The sequence below is a fragment of the Phoca vitulina genome, unplaced genomic scaffold (assembly GCF_004348235.1).
Source record: "Phoca vitulina isolate PV1807 unplaced genomic scaffold, GSC_HSeal_1.0 scaffold70, whole genome shotgun sequence".
In the NCBI taxonomy this organism is placed as follows: Eukaryota; Metazoa; Chordata; class Mammalia; order Carnivora; family Phocidae; genus Phoca; species Phoca vitulina.
The window spans coordinates 1613306-1636279 of NW_022589773.1; the positions used below are offsets into that span (position 1 = coordinate 1613306).

Consider the following 22974-nt stretch of genomic DNA (forward strand, 5'->3'; position numbering starts at 1 on the left):
GACCTATGAAATTTTATTTGACCCAAGGAAAGAGGTAGGAGTTTAAAAGAAGTATTTTACATAACTTTTAACATAACATTTTCTGCCTGACTCTAATTTAAAAAGCAAATACTCATTGTAGAAATACAGAAAGTACCAAGGTACAAAAAAGAAAATTAAAATCATCCTTAACTATTCAATCCCCCATTTTAACCAAAAGTAATGGTTTGATGTATTTTCCTTACAATAATTTTATAGTTTTCTCCTCCATTTTTATAAATTATGGCAATGATACCCAAACTTAGTTGATCAATAGAATCACCTAAAGTGGTAATATTTTTCAAATTCTGATGTCTAGACTTTGTCCCGGATCTATTTATTCATAATTACCAGAAGTGGGCTGAACAACCTATAATTCATAAAGTTCCCAAGTGATTCTTGGTCACTTTCGTGGTCAGCCAAGTTTGGGAACTAGAACTTGTCTGTGGAAGTGCATTTCTTAAACTGGTGGTTCTATCAGGGGCACATGGAATCCAGACCCATTTACTAGTGTTGGCAGCTACTCTTTGTTGCTTTCATCCTTGTTCTGCTCATAACTTCCCTCTTGGTGGTCACATACATTTATTTCTACATCAACCTTTTTTATAAAAAAAAAATCAAGTATAAGAATGCCATTACTCATTCCTGACCAAATAAAAGTTTTGCACAGATTCATTCAGAGAAAAAAAAGTAGAAGAGAGTATATGGGACCTGAGATGTGTAATACCATGTATTAAAAACAAAATTTATTTCCTGTAGCAGGAAAATACAAATACATTTACTAAAAACTTTCCTACAAAGTAGATACCCACTATGCATAAGTACCGGTGTTACACAGCTTAAAACTCTTACCTTGTTTTTCAACAAGATTAAAAACAAAAACAAAACAAAACAAAAAACCCCACACAAAATTCAAGGATCCTTTTTGAAGTCTCCCAGGCAAAGGGAATTCTCCTTCCTAGACTGATGAGAGGTCAAACGTGGGGCTGTTAAAATTTCTATGTTCTCCAGGCCAACAGTGGTGGCTTTCAAACCTTTTCAACTATGACCCCCCACATTAACTAACACATTTTTATATCATGACTTAGACACACATACATACATACAAATATATGTGTGTGTGTGTATATACACATATATACATATACACATATATTGAAACAAAGAACTGATTTTTTTTTTTTTACTGCTTCGTCCAGAAAAAAATGCTGAATGCCAGCTTGTAAATGCAGAAGAAATAATAGAATTAGAAAAAGTCACTATTTTTGCAACCACCAAAATAATAACTGATACAAATATCATCAATGGAAGCTAAAACCACTGGGTAAAAAGAAAAGGATAGTCACACAATCTCAAAGTATCACTTCACATATTTATTAATTATAAAGGGGAAAAGATACCTTTACAATGCAGATATCTAGAAGAAACTGTTGTACCCAAGTGATCAAATTTATATAATAGGACAAATGTCATTATGTACTGTCCCTCAATATGATTCACTGACACATATGCCACATCATGTACCAAGGATTTTACTTTAGTTATTGCTGTATGTACCAATATTTAGGATAACCCTAACATTTTCTAAAGTGTAAATTATACGACCAATAACAACAAAATTATTAATATGTTTGGCAAACAGATTTTGGACTGAATAAAATAGGCTTTATTTTCACATAGTATCTATTCTAAATGTATTATTTGTGATAAGAACACTTTCAAAATTATAAAAGCATACCTGGTATTTGGCTAGTTCTGCTTGTAATACTTTCACTTTAGATCTTTCTTGTTCTAATGCGGCATGAAGTGAAGTCACCTAAAACCAAATATTCAATTTAAAAAAGGCTGTCTCTTTAGGCAAATACTCTTAATTCTTAACATTTACTCACAATGATGAATTTGATTACTAGATGAACAGACATCAGAGGAGAACCACCTCCTGCCCACCAAGCACACACACAATTTCAGTTAAGCATTTTACTCAGTTATATATTAAAGATGAAGAGGAGCAGCTCACTATTCTAAGAGAAAATGCAGAGTGAGGATGGGAAGGGGAAAAAGTCAAATCCATGAATAGGATAAATTCTATCTGCCCTTTTTATCTCTATATGTATCAAGTAAAGTAAAGTAAAATACAGCCTTATCTTCCCTTAGTCTTCAGGACATAACTCCCTCCCTCAGCACAGTAAACAGAATCTTCATTCATTTGCTGTTACATGATAATAATGGAGTATAATTTGTTTCACTTTATCACAGTGTTGATGGGCTGTATTTTTGTTTAACCAAGTTTCATAATTTAGGACTAAAGAAAAATAGCTTAAGAAAATCAGTCCTGTATATTTCAGTTTTTCTTACCTGTATAGTTAGCTCATTCTTGATACTTTGTGATTCATCAACTTGCAGAAGTATTTCTGCTTTATCTTTCACTGACAAGAAAGGAAAAACAGCAGTATAATCTTTTTAATCACTCAAATACTTGAACAATACTTTAGTGAACCAAGACAGCAGTGCAGTTGGGCAAAGATTAATGGTCCTTATCCTGAATGAATGTATTTCTTAGTTCTATATAGCTCTTATTCTTTCACTGGTAAATTCTGATCATTATTACTACAGCAGTTTTTCTTGGAAATTTTACATTTTCTGTGGTGTTAAAATATTAATTGTATAGATATCTTGAAAGACAAATTTTTTCCAGCTATTCTAAAGAGGACAAGGACAGAAACAATTTCTCATAGGGATAAAACAAATACCTTGACTAATCTTAAAGCAAGATTTTAAAAACAAGGTAGAATGTTTTTGTTTTGTTTTGTTTTGTTAAATTGTCAGGGCGAGCAGTACCGTAAGGCCCACAAAAATGATTTTGATTTGACTGTTCATACCAATAAAGCACCGTCAAGTAAATGTAGCTCATATGATAACTGATTACATACACCTGTGGTCTTTTAGAACTATTCCTTTGTCTAGAGGTTTTCCCTCTTTGGGGAAGCAAGAGATTTATCTACATTTCGGCCCCAAGGTTTCCTAAGCTTTAAAAATCTTCACATGGCTAACAACTTCTTTAACCCATAGTAATGGTTATAATACATGAAAAACTAACTCCTCGACTTTGAAAACAAACTAGGAGAGACTGAAGAGGTAAAACTGTAATAAATTTAGTGAAGGAGGAAAAGATCAAATATATGAGTCCTGTTATCACCACAGCTCTACCAATGTTAACACTGTAATTCAGATTTATCTGCCATAGTTTAATGCAGTGAAGTGAGACACCGCATCAAGAATCAAATCACAGTCTCTCCAGATTCAACTTGGTAACTTTTACACCCCGCTCCCCAGAATTAGGCATAGTCACTTAGAACTAGTGATTTTTAAGAATTATGTAACATTTCAATTATAGTCAGTTTTATGTATTATGAAACAACTGAACATAACATGAATTTTGCATTTGCTTGAGCATAATTTCACAAATACAGAAAACAGCACCCATGCACACACCTCAAATATCAACCAGTTATTTCTGTCCACTGTTAAGAACCACACCAACTTTCCATCCTTCCACTGCTTCATAGTAACACACAATCTGCGGACCCTCTGAGGCCTATTTCCTCAAGCAAACTTAAGGCAGTCTTTCAGGTGAAGTGCCATCCTTATTATAGTATTTGTGTTTAACCACTTTAACATGTGTAAAACTGTGTTACTGTTTTTATTAGGCTCCCAACTTTTTTTAAATGTGTCTCTGATGAAGTTTTTTTTTGAGTGTTGCACCCTCCTAATCCCATTTCCCCATAAACCTTGTGGTTTTAATTGTGTGCTTTTGCAGATTGGTAATTTTTAAGAATATGTGTTGCGTTATAATGGAGCTGACTGTATTCACACTCACATTATAAATGCTAGCATATGTGTGCTCTAACGTACTGTATTTTTTATGTAATGGTTCTATATAAAATTCTTCTACTTGGATTTTTTTTTAAACTTAAATTCAATTAGCCAACATGTAGTACATCACTAGTTTTTGATGTAGTGTTCAATGAGTAATTTGTTGCGTATAACCCCCAAGTGCTCATCCATTACGTGCCCTCCTTAATGCCCATCACTGAGCTACTTGTTATTTTTTTTAAAGTAATCTCTACACCCAATATGGGGCTTGAACTCATGACCCTGAGATCAAGAGTCGCATGCTTTACCAACTGAGCCAGCCTGGCATCCCTACTTGGATTTTTTTATAGTATACAGTATGGACACTGATGTTATTTACTGGTAGCCATTTTAAATGTATTTTTGAGAGAAAGCTTTTATCAGTTAACTTTCTCACTTTTCACAAATGTTTCCCTAAATAGGAATATTACTGTTTTTACATATTTAAAAATCATGCATCCAATGTCCAATGATACCCCTAATTTCTTCAATTAGAAATATAGCTTGTAAACAATTATTTTTTTTCATAATTTTGTTCATTAAACGATCCACATGGAACTCTAACATCCACAGATCTATTAAATGATCCACATGATCCACATGGAACTCTATTACATGCACAGATCTAAATTAATCTCAGAATATTCTTTCCCCATTATTCTTTAACTTCTTCAAATAATGCCTTTCCCCATTATTCTTTAACTTCTATTTCATCATAGTTAAGCTGTATAAGTTAGATTATAAAAAATAGTAAAGTTATCAAACAGTAAGTTTGAATCTATTTCAACACCATATATTCTGTTCAACTGAACATGATTCCTGGTTTTTACTCATATGTTTTGATAACTGTTTTTTAATATAGTTTACAATTTTGATTGGACAATTCCACTCCCAGTACCTTCAATTTTTGGTATCTTGTTTATTCTGATTCAAGGTGAGTTTCACAATTTCTTGAACACTATACAGTACACACAAGAGATCTATTTGGGATATCACTGACACTTATTAACAGGGAAAACTGTTTATTAAATTTAATTTTGTCTATTCAGAAGATTTTCTCTTATTCAGGTCTTTCTATGTGACTTTTATGATTTATAATTTCCTTTGCATGAGCTTCATATTAAAAAAACTAACACACTTCCTTTTCTGTTATGAATGAAAAATTTTCATAGAACTTTCAAGGTAAATATCACTAGGTATACATAATCAGGAACGCTACTGATGTTGTGGAGGGGCTTCATATAACATTTACTTTACTAATGTAATTATCTCTAATCATTTTTGATTGATTTCCTTGGCTTCCTGCTGGTGAAATATTGCCAAAGTTTAGAGTGGGCCACAAAAGTATAAAGAGTTGGGGAGGGGCGCCTGGGTGGCTCAGTTGGTTAAGGGTCCAACTCTTGGTTTTGGCTCAGGTCATGATCTCAGAGTTGTGAGATCGAGCCCCATGTTAGGTCTGTGCTCAGCACGGAATCTGCTTGTCCCTCTCCCTCTGCTCTTCCCCCTGCTCATGTGTGCACACACATTTTCTCTCTCTCGTTCTCGCTCTAAAATCAATAAATGAATTAAAAAAAAAAAAAGACTGGGGGGAAGGGGAGAAGGAAAACCTAAAATGATGATAGGCATTCTCCTCTAATAATTGAAAAGAGAATCTTAAGCAAGGTCTATTCTTGGTTTCCTGCTGAATGTAGTCCAATACTTTATAAGAATTGAAATTTCAAGCTTTCTCTTACCTGAATAGTTGGAAACTTGTGTTATACTAAGGTGCTGTAAGAGTAACTTGTAATAATAAAATTATCGGCAACAATTCAATCTGAATCACTCTGGGAAAATTTTTTATTTTATTGAGTTAATCATATATCTTGAAAAATTATCTTCAAATATTTTTTAAGGTTACTTTTAATTCTAAAAACACACAGATCACTTACTTTCACCTTCCTGAAGCATTTTCAATAACTGTGCATTTCTTGCCTTTACTTCTTTATACTTTGCCTAATAGTCAAAGAAAAAAGATTTAATTTAAAGTAAATGGTGTAATTAATGATTTACTCTGAACTTATGGAGCTACGAATTCTAGGCTTGCTGAAAGACAGAAATTACTTTTGAAAGAAGTAGGATGGAGGAAAATGTATTCAGTACTATCTCCTCCTAAATTAATTCCATGGTACAATACTAGAAATTAATATTATAGGTGGTGGAAAATAAAGAAGAGATAAAACTGGAGAAAATTCAGGATAATACCAAATTTTCTTGAAGTTCTTTCTCTTTTTTTCCTTAAAACCCTATACAATTCAAAATAATTAGATGAAAACAAAGGAAGATGAGTCACAGCTCTAGACCAAAACTGTCCAGTTCTATACTAGAACTTTCTGCATGTGTTCTCTATCTGCCATTGTCCAATATGTGGCTACTAACTACTGAAAGGGCCTAGGTACACACACACAGGAGTTACAGAACTATACAGCACAGTGCTATGTCTGCTCATTTAAGGCTTTATTAATCTCTCATTATTTCATTAACTATATGTTGTTAAAGTAACTTTTAGCTGATATGAATTAGTAATTCACTGGAATATCTTTCAATTCTTTTTCAATTTCTTTTTCCAAATGATTTAGCTTCTCATAATACATAGATGACACAATTATACACTTATGAACAAGAGGAAATATGTTCCCACATTAACATCTTTATTCCAAGGAATTTTCTCCCTACAATACCTTATTTAACATATCTTAAACAGACTTAATTATTTATAAATATTTAATATATTAATACATTATAGAAAACAATACATTTAATACATTGTGGAAAAACAAAAGATCAGGGAAAGAAAGCAGATCAGTATAAGAAACCTGTAATTTATTCTCTTAACACGTAGGCACAGAAGTACAGAAGTTACTGATTCAAAAATCTTTCTAGTAAAACATTTTTAATGTATTTTAAATCAAGGCAAATAGAGATGGCTTTTACTAAACACTCTATCCAGTAAATTGCTGATAATAAACCAGTAATGATATTCAGTGATATTGCAGACAATACCCTGAACAGAAGTAAACACCACAGTAAATATAAAGGAAGCAGAACTTTTGAGAAGCTTAGGAATGAATGAGGGAGGTAAGTCAGATGGACACATAAAAATATGAAGGGGAAAAACATACATAGTTAGCTACAAGTATATTCACTATGAATATATATCCACTATGAATATGAAACTGTATCTAAGAAATTCTCTCCCAGGGCCTCAATCAATGTTAATATCTTGCCAAACTCTATCTCCAGCTCAAGTCTTTTGTCCAAGGTACAGATCAGTGTACAGACACCTCTCGCAGCAGCCTTCGGGTCTAAAGTCAGCTTACAAAGCAAGAATCACAAATAAGCAAAATCACCTATGAAAAATCTTTTTGTTGCCCATAAAGATAGCATATATAGTTTTGTATATACAACCCTGAATAGGAAATTTATCTATAAAAACAAAATGTGTAACATACTAATGCCATGCAATTTATAAGAGCATAAATGAAATATACAGCACCCTTATTAGTATTTTTAATTTCATGAAAAAGAGAGAACTTAAGTTAACTAAGTTAAATGATACATATATTGTGAGTTCAGCTGCATCCTGAACATCTATGCCTACATCCATAGCCATTTCAAACTTAGCATACACAAAATGGGCTTTTACTAAACACTCTATCCAGTAAATTGCTGATAATAAACCAGTAATGAATATATACAGTCCTCTCTGCCCAAACCTATTCAAAATGTGCTCTTCCTCTCACACTCCATACCTCTTCATTGTTTTACTACACTGTCTTCACTCCAGGCCTCATGTATGTGTGTGTGTGTATATATACACACACACATATATATATATTTTATATACATCTTATAAATATATTTAGGTCGAGTTTTTTGGTAAGAATTGAAGTATATATATACTTAGCACCAATCCAGTGGTTCTAATTGCAGTTCTTTTTTTTCTGCCCATAATTTATGAAGCTTTGAGTTTATTTATTTAATTCTATTTTTTTTCATCATAAGTGTACTCTTTAATCCCCATCACCTATTTCCCCCATCCTTCCACCCACCTCCCCTCTGGTGACCATCAGTTTGTTCTCTATAATAATCTGTTTCTTGGTTTGTCTCTCATTTTTCCCCTTTTGTTTTGTTTCTTAAATTCCACATATGAGTGAGATCATATGGTGTTTGTCTTTCTCTAACTGGCTTATTTCACTTAGCATTATATTCTCTAGATCCATCCATGTTGTTGCAAATGGCAAGATTTCATTCTTTTTATAGCTGAATAATATTCCATCACACACACACACACACACACACACGCACACGCACACACACACACACACATACCACAACTTCTTTATCTTTGTTGTGCCCAACAAAAGAAAAGGAAAATATAAATCACAAAGAAAAAGCTAAGGGAGATGGGTGGATGCAGTCCAAAAAAAGGTTTTAGCTGGGATGATTCCTAAAGGCATGTGTAAAGGAAAAAGGAAAATACAAAAACCATCAGGGCTGGAACTTGATTTATCATTTTTTTCACTATTACATTATGTGGAGCCCAGAAAAGTACCTGGCACATTATAGGCACTCAATAAATAACTGTTGAGTGAATAAACATTAGTCGAAAAAGAATGACACTTGAGATGAGTAAGAGATTTTTTGAAAAGCCTAAGGAATCCTTGCAAGTAAAAGAGTAACATGTAGCTCTTGGCTTAAAAAAAATTGTATAAATAACAAGTGTTGACGAGGATGTGGAGAAACTGGATCCTTTGTACACTGATCATGGGAATGTAAAATGGTGCAGGTGCTATGGAAAACAATCTGGCAGTTTCTCCAGAAGTTAAACATAGAATTACTATAGGATCCAGCAATTCCACTTTTAGGTATATACCCAAAAGAACTGAAAGCAGGGACTCAAATACTTGTACACTAATGTTCATGGCAGCATTGTTCACAATAGTGAAATGGTGGAAACAATGGCAAGTGTCCATAAACAGAATAAACAAAATGTAGTATATATATATACACAATGGACTATTATTCAGCCATAAAAAGAATGAAATTCTGATACATGCAAAAACATGGATGAAACTTGAAAACATTACGCTAAGTGAATTAAGCTAGACACACAAAGACAGATATGATTCCACTTATATGAAGTATCTAGAATAAAGCAAATTCATTGGGATTAGAGGTTACGGGGGCTGCAAGAAAAGGGAAATGGGAAGTTATTTAATGGGTACAGAATTTGGGATGACGAAAAAGTTCTGGAAATAGATAGTGTTGATAACTACACAACACTGTGAAGATAATTAATGCCAATAAATTATATACTTAAAAATGGTTAAAATGGCAAATTTAATGTTATATGTATTTTCACATGATTAAAAATCATATTGTCATTATTGTCATTCAGATTTTATATCATTAAATGAGTTTAAAAACCTAAACAGCAGAAATATTATTTTGAATTAATCAAATATTATATATATTAACATAAAAGAAAAACAGAAAAGTGCAATTTTATAGAATTAGCAGTAAATAATTACAAACCTCCCATTGAGTGATCACATTTTTCAGCTTCTGGATTTCAGCATCTTTCCTTTCAAGTTCCAACTTTAGTCTTTCAATTCTTCCATCTTTCAGAACTACTTCCTGTGGGAGAAAAACACTATTTTAGAACTAAGATAGTTCTGGGGTGCCTGGCTGGCTCAGTCAGTAGAGCATGTGACTCTTGATCTCAGGGTTTTGAGCTCATTGAGCCTCACTTTGGGTATAGAGATTACTTAAAAATAAAATCTTAAAAAAAAGAAAAAGGAAAGAAAAAACTAAGATAGGCTTACCGATTCTGGTTTGCAATATTCCTTTGTGAAAAGTTTAACAGGAAAAAAAATCCCGATTTTCCTGATTTCAATTCATTTTCTAAAGCAACCTTAAACTGCTGACTACATTTCTACTTCTACTCAAATATATAATTGTAATTATTACAGTGAAAGCAAATAAGATATTTATGATTAATCTCAAGCTACAAACATAACAGAATAATATCAGAGCTTTGAAATATTTCTATACTGGAATAAACATATTAAAAGTGCTCTGTTACAAGTTGTTATTAGTCTATCTTTAAAACCCAAAAGAATTTAAAACTTATGAGAAATAATAAATAGTAATGAATTTTTATAATTATTTTATAATTTATAATTATTTTATAACTATACAAAATAAATAAATAACAAAGAACAAAACCCCAAAATTAAGAGCTTTTCTCTATATCAGCAATTAGCAGGTAGAAAATATAACTAGGGGGCGCCTGGGTGGCTCAGTCGTTAAGTGTCTGCCTTCGGCTCAGGTCATGATCCCAGAGTCCTGGGATCGAGCCCCGCATCGGGCTCCCTGCTCTGCAGGAAGCCTGCTTCTCCCTTTCCCATTCCCCCTGCTTGTATTCCCTCTCTCACTGTGTCTCTCTCTGTCAAATAAATAAATAAAATCTTTAAAAAAAAAAAAAAAAGAAAGAAAATATAACTAGAAAAACCATTTCCCCTAGTCGCTATAAAAAAATCCCTAAAAATAAAATTCAGAAATGTTTAGGATCTATAAAGAAAATTATAAAATATTGAAAAGGACATGGAACAAAGTATGTTTGTAGATGGGAAAAATAAATATTACTTTGTAAATTCAATAAAATTTCAACTGAAATTCCAGTCAAAACTTCATCTGGGAGAACACAGGATAGAAACAAAAAGTTAATGCAATGAAGAAGAATTTGCCTACCAAATAACTGTACACCACACAGCAAAATAACAATAGTGTGGTCAGGGCACCTGGGTTGACAGAACAGTGTACCAGAAAAGAAAGTCCAGAAAGATATATATTTTTTTTAAAGATTTTATTCATTTATTTGACAGAGAGAGACACAGCGAGAGAGGGAACACAAGCAGGGGGGGTGGGAGAGGGAGAAGCAGGCTTCCCGCTGAGCAGGGAGCCTGATGCGGGACTCGATCCCAGGACCCCGGGATCATGACCTGAGCCGAAGGCAGACGCTTAACGACTGAGCCACCCAGGCGCCCCCAGAAAGATATTTAAGATATAAGAATTTATAGTAATATATTTTTAAAAAGTATTTTTAAGAAGTGAGAAAAGGCTGAATTACAGAATAAATGTAGGTTACAGGATAAGTGGCTAACTGGGGAAAAAAATCAAGTTAAATAAATCCCTGCCATCTTGCACCACATACCCGGACAAATTTAAATGTAAAAAAATCATCCCAAAGTCAAGTAAGAGTATAAATTGGTTCTATTTATCTAATGAGTGATGTGGCAACATGAACTAACTCTAAAGATTCTCTCTGATCACCTAACTACTAGGTGCTGCATGGACTATGGTGAAGAGAGCTGAAACGACTCTCGCTCTCATGGGACTTGTCTGGGAGAGGAGGCAGATACCAACATAAATGCTGCAATTAGAAAGCGAGGTTTAAGCTATGAAGAAAAGAAGCATAATGCTATGAAGGGAATAATGTGGAATATTCCCTTGTGGATTCAGGAAGCTCTCTCTGAGGTAGTGACACTTAAGATGAACTTTGAGCGATGGGAAGGAACTGGCTAAGCAAAAAGTGGAGATAAGAGATTTCCAAGTAAAAAGAACAGTATGTTTAAAGGCCCCAAGGCAGGAAGGAGCGAGCCTAGAGAATGTGAAGGAAAAAGAGGCCAGTATGGTTGGAGTTTAGTGAGGGGGTAGATAGTATAAGACAAGAGGCATGATCTTGGAGGGCCTTGTGAAGCCGTGAAGGAATTTGAGCAGGACTATCAGCTTTCTACTCATGTTACATTTATGTTTTTAAGGGATCACTTTGGCTGCTGTGGAAAATGCATTAGACTTGATAAAAGAGGTGGAAAAACCCTTTAATTGCTACTGCAAGCCCACGTCAGTGAAGATCATGCCTGAGATTAGAAGCAGTTTAGATGGAGAGAAGTGTACCATATGAGAAATTATTTGGGAGCAGAATCTACAGTATTTTATTAGCAGTTGAATGTGGCAGGTGAGGATGATGAGCACTTCAAGATTCTAGTTTAAGGAATAAGGGGGGTGGATCCAGATTAGAAACATATATAATATTAGGCCCAAGAATTTCACTTCTAGGAATTTACCTTAAATAGAGAAGTGAGGTGGGGGGATATCTCCACTGCAGATCTATTACAAAAAACTAGATATCAATTTAAATGCCCAACAATAGGATATAGGCTAAATATATGGCAAATTTATAAAACTGAAAACTCTGAAATCACTAAAAATGATACAGAACCATAAAATATATTCACATGGTCTCAATCTCACTATATGCAAAGAAAAAATTCTGGAAGGACATACACTAAAAATTTACTAACTCTTAGGAGATTTATTTTTGTGAGATTATGGAAATTTCACCTTATTGTTTAAAAATTTCCTTTTATAAAAATTATTTTATACTGAGTATAGAATCATTGAATAATATAAAATACTATTCTAATTTTGAAAAAATGGAAACACTTAAGCATTAAAATAAAATCTAGATGAATAAGAATATCTATCATCTTTGAGTAGGAAAGCCCTCTGAACATAATACCAAACTAAAAGGAAAAGACTGATTACATTTAACTTGATGAAAAAATCTCCAAAAATACTAAAACAAAATCAAAAGATAATGAGACCCTTATGGTTTTCCTCCCTCTCTGTTTTTATCTTATTTTATTTAAACTGGAAAAAATAGTCATAACCATATGACAGGCATATAACCAATAAACATGAGAAAGTATACAATCTCAGTATTAAACAAAGAAATGTTATATCAAACTGGTACATTTAAAATATTTTTTTCTCAGTGTGGGGTAACTGAAAGCAATTTAGTTATTAAAAAACTCAATTATTTAATGTATAAGAATTATTACTTAATAACCCAAAATGCTCACATCTTTAACTAAAAAGTGGTCCATTTAACAGTTTCTACATTATAAGAGGGGGAAAAAAATACATATCCAAAGAAAAGTAGAACCAAAACAAACTATCAATAGTTTTCTCCAGGTGAATAAAATTAAGGTCATTTTTTCCCACTACATCTACAAACTGGGGATAATATCTACCAACTTCATAGTTAACTGTGCAAATTAAATGAAATAACCATTTTAAGTACTTAATATAGTATCTGGCAAATATATAGTAAAGCCCTCAAATATTAATTTTTGCCATTATCATTTCTCCACTTATCAGTAGTTTTCAAATTTCTTTAACAAAGATGACTTTTTGGGATGCCTGGGTGACTCAGTCGGTTAAGTGTCTGCCTTCAGTTCAGGTCACGATCCCAGGGTCCTGGGATCAAGTCCCACATTGGGCTCCCTGCTCAGCGGGGAGCCTGCTTCTCCCTGTGCCTGCCACTCCCCCCTACTTGTGCTCTCTTTGACAAATAAATAAAATCTTTAAAAAAAAAAAAAAGATGACTAAAAAGGGGCGCCTGGGTGGCTCAGTTGGTTAAGCATCTGACTTTGGGTTTCGGCTCAGGTCATGATCTCAGGGTCCTGGGATCGAGCCCCGGGACAGGCTCTGCGGGCAGTGGGGAGTCTGCTGGAGATTTTCTCTTTCCCTCTCCTTCTTTCCCTCCCCACCACTCACATACTCTCTCTCTCTAAAATAAATAAATCTTTAAAAAAAGACAACAAAGATCACTTTTTAAAAACAGAAAACCATAGTTCTAATGTGCATTCATTTTTATAAAGCCCTATATTTCAATTAATAAATTGAAAAAATATCTTCTAAGTAGAAAATATTATATACTAAAATGAGGATACAAGGATGTACAAGATAAAGTCCATGACCACAAAGGATTTGTAATCTGTTAAGAATGATAATAAAAACGTGCATGAAATGTGCCATGAGAAAAACAAAATGCTGTGGGGTTAAAAAAAGAAGGAAAGATCACATCCAGATCTTCTGTGTTTGGTGTTTGGGCTGGGGCAGTGAGAGAAAGCTTCAGGGAGAAGATGACAAGTGACATGAACCTTGAGCAAAGATGGGGGAGATCGAGCATTCTGTGATAGGTGTGCTTTACTCTAGCCAGGAGAAAATCTGGGAAAGAATATGGCTAAAGTTAATTAGGTTGAAACTACACAACAGAACAATGCTTTTATACTTATTTGACAGTGATCCACATTAAGGAATGTTTTAGATCATGACCCAGAATACACACATGTCAGTGTATGTATATGTACTTATGTGTGTATTCTGTGTATGTGTACATATACACACAGAAACAAATTTTATAAAATATGAATAGATAGATGTCATATACTCGACATTTTTCTTTTCTTTTTTTTCTATTATCTATTGTATTTTTCTACTACCTATCTATAAACCTACTAAATTGATTTCTGGACTGGTTAAATGAGGTAGAACTCTCAGTTTGAAAAGCAGAGCCTGAGGACCTTACCTATCAGGTCAAGGATATTGTACTTGATTCAATGGACATTGAGGTTTAAGGACTTGGTGTGGCATGATGGAAGTCATGCTTTTTTAAAAGTCATTTGATAGCAGTGTATAAGGGAAATTACTCCTAGCATTAGAAGGCAGGAGGCAAAAAGAGTTGTTAAAAATTACTGAAATAATACCAGTAAGAGATAATGAGGACCTAAATTAGAAAAGTGCTCGTGAAAATGGAAGAGAAGAGAGATTTGAAAAATATTTCAATAAAAACTCCCAGACCTTGAAAAACAGAAAAGTGAAAAAGGAAGTTTGGAGTCTGGATATCTGGATAAAATGACAGAACCAAAAACAGAAATCATGGAAGTCAAGCAACATGCTTGGTTTGGAGTAAATGATGGGCATGAGTTTGGGCATAGTGAGAATAGGTATCAACAGAGCAAAAGAGCAAGATATACAGAGGCAATTAATAAAACAGAGCTGTGAAGTCCATAAGATCAGCAGTGGATGATCTACCCAATGCTGGTGAAGTTGTGGACAATATAGTAAGCTCATACCCTGCTTCTAGAAGACAATGTTGATACTAAGATGTTTACATCCTTTGATTCAATTACTATCTTTTAAGAATTTTTTCAAGGAGCACCTGGGTGGCTGAGTCAGTTAAGTGTCCGACACTTGATTTTGGCTCAGATCATGATCCTGGGTCGTGGGATTGAGCCCCATGTCAGGCTCTGCACTCAGCGAGGAGTTTGCTTGACATTCTCTCTCCCCTCTTCCTCTGCCCCTCCCCCCCACTTGTGTGTACTCTCTCTCTCTCCCCCTCCTCAAATAAATAAACAAATCTTTAAAAATATTTTATTTCAAGAAGGGGCGCCTGACTGGCTCAGTCGGTGGAGCATGTAACTCCTGATCTCAGGGTTATGGGTTCAAGCCCTATGTTGGGTAGAGATCACTTAAAAAAATAAAATCTTAAAAAAAAAAAAGAATTTGTTTCAAGAGAATATTTCATAAAAAATTAAACATAGGAAGATGTTCAATGAATATCAAGTGACCAATTCCAAACAACCTAAATATTCAACAATAGGGCAATGAATGACCAAGTGAATTACACTGTACTGATTTGACAATATAATGCATGGTTTACAAAAGGGGCTACAAAACTATATAACTTATTGTTACAATTATTATTTTTTTTTTTTTAAAGTTTTTTTTTTTTTAAATTTATTTATTAGAGAGCGAGCGAGAGAGAAACAGCATGAGAGGGGAGAGGGTCAGAGGGAGAAGCAGGCTCCCTGCTGAGCAGGGAGCCCGATGTGGGACTCGATCCCGGGACTCCGGGATCATGACCCGAGCCGAAGGCAGTCGCTTAACCAACTGAGCCACCCAGGCGCCCCTTGTTACAATTATTTTTAAAATACTTATGCATGTGGCATTTTCCTAGAAAAGTGGTATTCAAAAATGAAACCACATGTAAAGAATGGGTGAATTAGGGTTGATTTATTTTTCACCTTTAAAAATTCCTGAGTATATTAATGTACAGTAAAAGAGGATTTAACCATGGCAAAAAGAAGAGCTTTCTTTCTTTGAGAAAGGAGTACAATGGAGAGAGGAAGGAGATAAAGACAGAGAGAAGTATTTTTCTAAATGGTCTCAATCTTTTTCTTTTCCCCATTACACTCTACACTATGAGAAAATCCTAATTTTTTAATTATGAAAAATTTTGCATATGCAATAGAAATATATAATGACACACATAAGGTAAAAATAACCCAATAGGTAGATTAAGAATTTGAACATTACCAAAATTTTGGCATTCCCCCATGTGCCCCTTCCCAATCATATCTCTTTCCCTTCCCACCTGAGGATATCCCGTTTTACAAATTTTGTATTGTCATTCTCTTCCTTTGTTAGTCTTTTACTGCATATACATGTATCACTAAATAATACATTAAATTTATTTTTTTTGAAATATATATAAATGGCATCAAACTATTATTTGGTGACTTGCTTTTTTCATCAACATTATGTTTTTGACATCCATTCATGTTGTTATGTATACTGTAGCTCATTTGTTTCTCCTGTAGATTTTGTTATTATGAACAACTGAGTTTTGAACATTCTTCTTGAACATGTGTCCAGGGTTTAATCTAGGGTAGAATTCTAGAACATATGGTCTGCTTATTATCTTCAACTTGAAAAGTTAATACTGGTTGCTAGGGTCTGGGGGAAAGGGGAACAAGGGAGAGGCTGGTAAAATGGTCCTAACTTTCAGCTATAAGATGAATAAGGTCGGAGAATCTAATGTATACCATGGTGACTATAGTTGATAATACTGCATTGCATAACTGGTGTTTTAAGAGACTAGAACTTAAATGTTCTAAAAAAAAAAAAGATAAATATGTGAGATGGTAAATGTGTTAATTAACTAGATGGGAGGAAACATTTCACAATGTTTATGTATATCAAATCATCATGACATGCATTTTATTTTTTATGATGTGCATTTTAAAGCTGAAAAAAAAACTGTTGCATCTTTACCACAAAAATAAATAAAAAGTTAATACCAAACAGTTTTCCAAAATGGTTATATCGATTTACACTATACCACTAGCAGTATGCTACTGTTGTTCTATACCCTTAATAATACTGAGAACTGTCTAATTCCTAACACTAGTCTTCAACTTCATTCATAGGCACTGCAGTGAAATTATCATCACATAAAACTTGGTCCTCTGCTCAAAAACCTTCAAAAATTCTTTACTGTCTACTGACTAAACCATAAACCAGGCCTTTAAATCCTCCACAATCTTTTCCAACCTAACTTACCAAACTTATACTATACTCCTCAAAGGTCCTTCTGTTTTAATTAGGCTTGTTTATACTTCACTGCCTCCATACTTATGGCATTCTAGTTTCTCCTCCCTCACCTCTGCATATTCAAATTCTACTGTTCTTTATATTCCAATTCAAAAGCCATTTTCTCCTTAGAAAGCCATCTCTGATCTCCATTCCTGTGAATTACCATGGCACTTTACCAATATATCCTTTTTGGGACACACCATTTTCTACCTTGTACAAAAATAATTATATATTGAGTACCTTGCACAACATACTCTGATAAAAATTTTAAATCTTAACTGCTAATTAATTGCAACTCCTAATAACAGTACATGAGAGGCAGGTAATTTCATCCCAATGTAGCTTATCAGCTTACATAAGCTGTATTTTGTGTTATTAGGTTTGGTTGATTTCAAAGACACTTGTTCTATACTGCACTGTTGCTTTGGTCTTACTAGATCATTAACATTACTTAACCATTTAACTGAACTTTTATATGCCAAAATTTGTTCTACGAAGGGTTTGAGACACCTATTTACTGAAATACACGAATATAATTCTTTCTATCCAAAAATGATCTGAGATGGCTTAAAAAAAAAAAAAAAAGATATGGACCACAAAGGGGAGAATCATAGTCAACGAAAAAAGAGGAAGCGCATATGTTAACCATAAATGTTAACATGGTCGCACGGGCTATACAAAAAGTTAAGGCAAGACTTGAAAACATTAAATTTAATTCAATGTTAGAAAGGAAGAAGCTCACAAGTACTTCTTGTACAGGCAAGGATTTCCTGCCACTAAGTTGAAAATAGATTTCCATGTGGAATTATGTTAGTGTTATTTATAAACCCATCATACTGCTGCATTAGAATAAAAATGGTCTGACTTCTTTTGTGTCCTATATAACACAACATAGTAGGTGTTTAATTTGTTGAGTGACTGAATTTACCAATCTTAATGAAACAAAGAGGTAATATCCACAGAAGAATAAAAGGATGGGAAACGGGCTTTTAGATTTTGGAACAGCCACTGTAGGAATCTGTCAAAGTCAAATTGTACTGAATTGTTGAATCGTTACATTGTACACCTGAAACTAATGTAACACTGTATGTTTATTATAGTTTAATTTAAAAAAAAAAGGAGAGAGAGAGATGAACCAAAGGACTGTTATGTAGAAATGAAGATCTGGCAAAAGTTACATTGCACTGATTTTCAGAACAGAACATTAGCATTGTCTTAAAATATGTATATATTTTCCAGCAACACCTGGCAGCCCAGGAATTAAATCAGAATAGAGAAAGTAGGCAATACTGTGAAAGCCAGTGCTGTGCACCTACAAGGGAAGAAGAGAAAATCAAGGAGGTAAAGGGAAAGCATTTGTGGGAACACTACTGAAATTACTTACTACAAGTTTCAGGCGGAGAACAATTACTGATGGGTTAGAGGTCAATATAAGGTAAAGACCGGGTGAAAGTTTAAGAATAAGTTAGACCAAAAAAAAAAAAAGAAAGAAAGGAGTAAATAAAACAGAAGACTAGCAGTTGTGGTGAGAAAAATAAATGCAGACTTACAGGTCTCTATATGATGAGATCTTTTCTTTCTTTTTTATTTTTTGAGTAATATCTTTAAAATGTGAATACCATTCTTAGCTTGTGGGCAATAGTTTGCAACCCCTGGTCTACAGGTTAAAATTCCAACTTCTTGGTTCCTCTTAAAAAGACCTTCAAAATCTAAACCCAAGCTATTTCCCTGGCCCTGTTACCCCAGCCTCACACACTCTGTGCATCTCAGTGCAAAACCTTCTATTTCCTGAATATTCAGTCTAAGGCTTATGCAGCTCTGGGCCTCTGCTCTTACACTTCCCATAGGGCCCCTCCATTTCTCTGCTTACGGTTTATTCATCATTCAACATCCATCCCAAATGTCAATTCCTCAGACACCTTTCACAATTCACCCAAGGAGGGAGCTAGCACCTTCTCTATTCAAAACCTCATTTGTATTCATCTCTCTCAAGCCTTTGTCATGCTGAATGATATTCTATAGGTCTGCCTCCTCTTATCCCCACTGCTCTGAGTACCAAAGTGAAGGACAGTCTCACCCATCTCAGTATTCCCACTCCCCTATACTGGTGACTAACAGTACCTAGCACACAGCACACAATCAATAAATATTCAATGAATGGAGTACCTCATACTTGCTAATATAAGTATCTATGCGTGATAATGACTAAGATATCCTAAAACTGTAGTGTCATATCATCATAATTAGATTCCACTGTTTAAGTTTTTTTAAAAAAGGAAAATTGCATTTTAATTTCACTGTGATTTTAAGAGAATTTTCTATTTTACATGCCTGGTTGTGTTCATGAGCTGCGCAATTATCTGTTCCATTATATTCTGTAAGCTGTTCTCTTCTTTTTTCTCTAATAAGAATTTTATGAACATCATCTTCCAGTCTATTGAAGAATCCTCCATCATGTGATAAAGTCTGAGAACTCAATTCCTGTCAAAAATGAATTACGATTTACTATCATTCAACACAAAAGTGTATGCATTTAATAAACCTAGTCAGCCACCAGAAGGCTGGAGAATGAAAGAAAAATGGTAACTAAGAGACAATGAACCATGTGATTCTTCTGTATCTCCAGAAGATAAACAGTAGAGACACATTCTTAGAAGTCCTTTTCTTGATTTTTTTTTTTTTTTTGAGTTGGGTACTGCTTGATTTAAAAAAAAAAATTTATCCATATACCATATAAGTCACCCATTTAATATGCACATTTCCATGGTTTTTAATATATACAGAGTTGTGCAACCATACTACAATCAATTTAATAAGTTTCATCACCCCCAAAACAAACCCTGCACTTTTAGCAGTCATTCTCCATTTCTTCCTAACACCTCCCCTCTCAACACAACACTGCACAACACTAATCTACATTCTGTCTGTATAGATCTGCCTTTTCTGGATATCTGATATAAATGAAGTCATATAATATGTGGTCTTTTGTGATTGGCTTCTTTCACTTAGCACAATGCTTTCAAAGTTCACCTATATTATAGCATATATCAGTACTTCATTTCTGATTACCAAATAGTATCTCACTGATGGATACATGATATTTTATTTCTCCGTTCATTGGTTGATGGACATTTGGGTGGTTTCTACTTTGGGGCTATTATGAATAATGCTACTATAAACATTCAAGAACAAGTTTTTGTGTGGCTATGTTTTCAATTCTCTTGGGTATATAAGTAGAACTGCTGGAACATATGATAACTCTATGTTTAATTTTTTGAGGAACTGCCAGATAGTTTTCCAAAGTGGCTGCACCATTTTACAATCCCATCAGTAGCATATGAGGGTTCTAATTTCTTCACATTCTCACCAACACTTGCCATTATCTGTCATTATTCATCATAGCCACCTAAGTGAGTGTGAAGTGGTATCTCACTATGGCTTTCAGCTGCATTTCCCTGATGGTTAATGGTGCTAAGCATCTTTTCATGTGCTTATTGGATATTTTTTTATCTTTTTGGGAAAATGTCTACTGAGATCTTTGGCCCACTTTTTAACTGGATTGTTTTTTACTTCTGAGTTGTAAGAATTCTTTATATATTCTAGATATAAGTCTCTTATCAAATATATGATTTAGAAACATTTTCTTCCATTCTGCGGGTTGTCCTTTGTTTTTTTTTTAAGATTTATTCTATTTATTTGAGAGAGAAAGCACGTGTGAGCATGAGTGGGGGAGGGGCGGGGGAAGGGACAAACAGACTCCCTGTTGAGCAGGAAGCCTGATGTGGGGCTTGACCCCAGGACTCTGGGATCACAACCTGAGCCAAAGGCAGACGCTTAACCAACTGAGTCACCCAGGTGCTCTGTCCTTTCACATTGTTGATAGTGTTCTTTGTATTACAAAATTTCTTAATTTTGACAATGTTCAATTTATGCAAGAAACCACTACCTAACTCAAAGTTGTGAAAATTTACTCCTATAATTGCTTCTAAGAGCTTTACCATTTTAGCTCTTACATTTAGGTCTATAATCCATTTTGAGTAATTTTTTTGTGTATGGGGTGAAGCAGGGGTCCAAACTCATTCTTCTGCATGTGGATATCCAGCATTATTTGTTGAGAAGATTATTCCTTCCCCACCAAATTGTCTTGGCATTGTTGTACAAAATCAATTGACCATAAATTTAAGAGTTTCTTTCTGGATTCGATTCTGTTCTGTCAACCTGTATGTCTACCCTTATGCCATACCACACTGCCTTGATTACTGTAGCTCTGTATTACTCCATCTTGTACATTACATTGAAAAAAAACACATATATATTTTCTAAAGATTTTATTTATTTATTTGACAGAGAGAGAGATAGCGACAGCAGGAACACAAGCAGGGGGAGTCGGGGAGGGAGAAGCAGGCTTCCCGCTGAGCAGGGAGCCCGATGCAGGGCTCGATCCCAGGACCCTGGGATCATGACCTGAGACGAAGGCAGACGCTTAACGACTGAGCCACCCAGGTGCCCCTGAAAACATATTTTTTACATAAATTCTACACATCCATGATAAAGAGACAAGATTTTATCACAATCTACTCAATTACATTAAATTAGAAATTTTACATGTTCTCCAATTAAAGCAGCATTTCTTCTCCAACTTCTTGTAATAAAGACAGAGACTGAAGGGGCGCCTGGGTGGTGCAGTCAGTTAAGTGTCTGAGTCTTGGTTTCAGCTCAGGTCATGATCTCAGGTTTGTGAGACTGAACCCTGTGTCGGGCTCCGTGCTCAGTACAGAGTCTGCTTGAGATTCTCTCTCCCTCTCCCGCTCCTCCCATTCTCTCTCTCAAATAAATCTTTAAAAAAAAAAGAGAGAGACTGAAGAAAATATTCCTCTCACTCTCATTAGTTTCATATATGTCCAACATTCTTGAGCTATAACGCTCAAACTTTACCCATTTTAATTATATTTGTAAGCAAATGACCCAAAAGTTCAAGTTCCTTTCCCTATATATTATCTTAGAAAGTGTTTGAAAGAAACAAAAATGTGTATCACTGCTTAATAAACAAACGACACTAAAAATATTTGTGCAGCACATTGTGTATTGAAAAGCCCTCACATAAAGCATCACTTTGACTCTCATTAACATCATAAGAGGCTGACAGAGCAAGAATTATTTTGCCACAAAGTAATCAAGGCCTCACTAAAGTTAAGTAACTTGCCCATGAGTTATTCTATTGCTAAGTGCTACACATATAACTCTAAGTCTACTGCTTCATTAAATATGTCCAATATATTCTGGTAAGATTTCACTTTAAATAATAAATACAACAATGCTTAAAACAGTGCTAAGATTCTATGGAAGGAATAACATGATGGCAACTAACTGGCCTCTGGATTTCACTTCTCTAAAGAGTGCAGTTCCAGCCAGTGTCCTCTGTTTCTCTATGGCTACTACCATTACCAGCATGCCTATCCCAAAAGTACTCTGCCCTTGAGTATTTTTCAGTGAGGCAGAAAATTTCTTTATAGAGTAAGAACAGAATTTTTCAAAAGACAGTTTGATAAGAAACTAGGAAGAAAAGAAGCAAAAATAAATCACCCACAACTCCAAACCCCCCAAAAAGACAAAAAAGGGGCAAATGTAAGAACACATATTCTTTAATAAGTTGAGCCAATTCAATTTCGATACAACTCAAATACTGAACACCTATTATGTGCCAAGCATATAATGAGA

General features: G+C 34.4%; 1 protein-coding gene across 7 annotated transcripts in view; it reads right to left on the reverse strand.

Moving 5' to 3' along the window:
* Window positions 1–22974, reverse strand: part of GKAP1 (G kinase anchoring protein 1) — a 99843-nt gene that overhangs the window by 23477 nt on the left and 53392 nt on the right. For 5 of the 7 annotated variants that reach the window (XM_032392870.1, XM_032392868.1, XM_032392867.1 and 2 more), the window contains 5 exons: window positions 19588–19737; window positions 9505–9606; window positions 5859–5922; window positions 2374–2444; window positions 1757–1834 (listed from right to left, as the gene is read on the reverse strand). In XM_032392870.1, the coding sequence (XP_032248761.1) occupies window positions 1757–1834; window positions 2374–2444; window positions 5859–5922; window positions 9505–9606; window positions 19588–19737 (465 nt within the window). The remainder of the gene's footprint in view (window positions 1–1756; window positions 1835–2373; window positions 2445–5858; window positions 5923–9504; window positions 9607–19587; window positions 19738–22974) is intronic. The other 2 variants (XM_032392873.1, XM_032392874.1) reach the window with 1 other exon arrangement.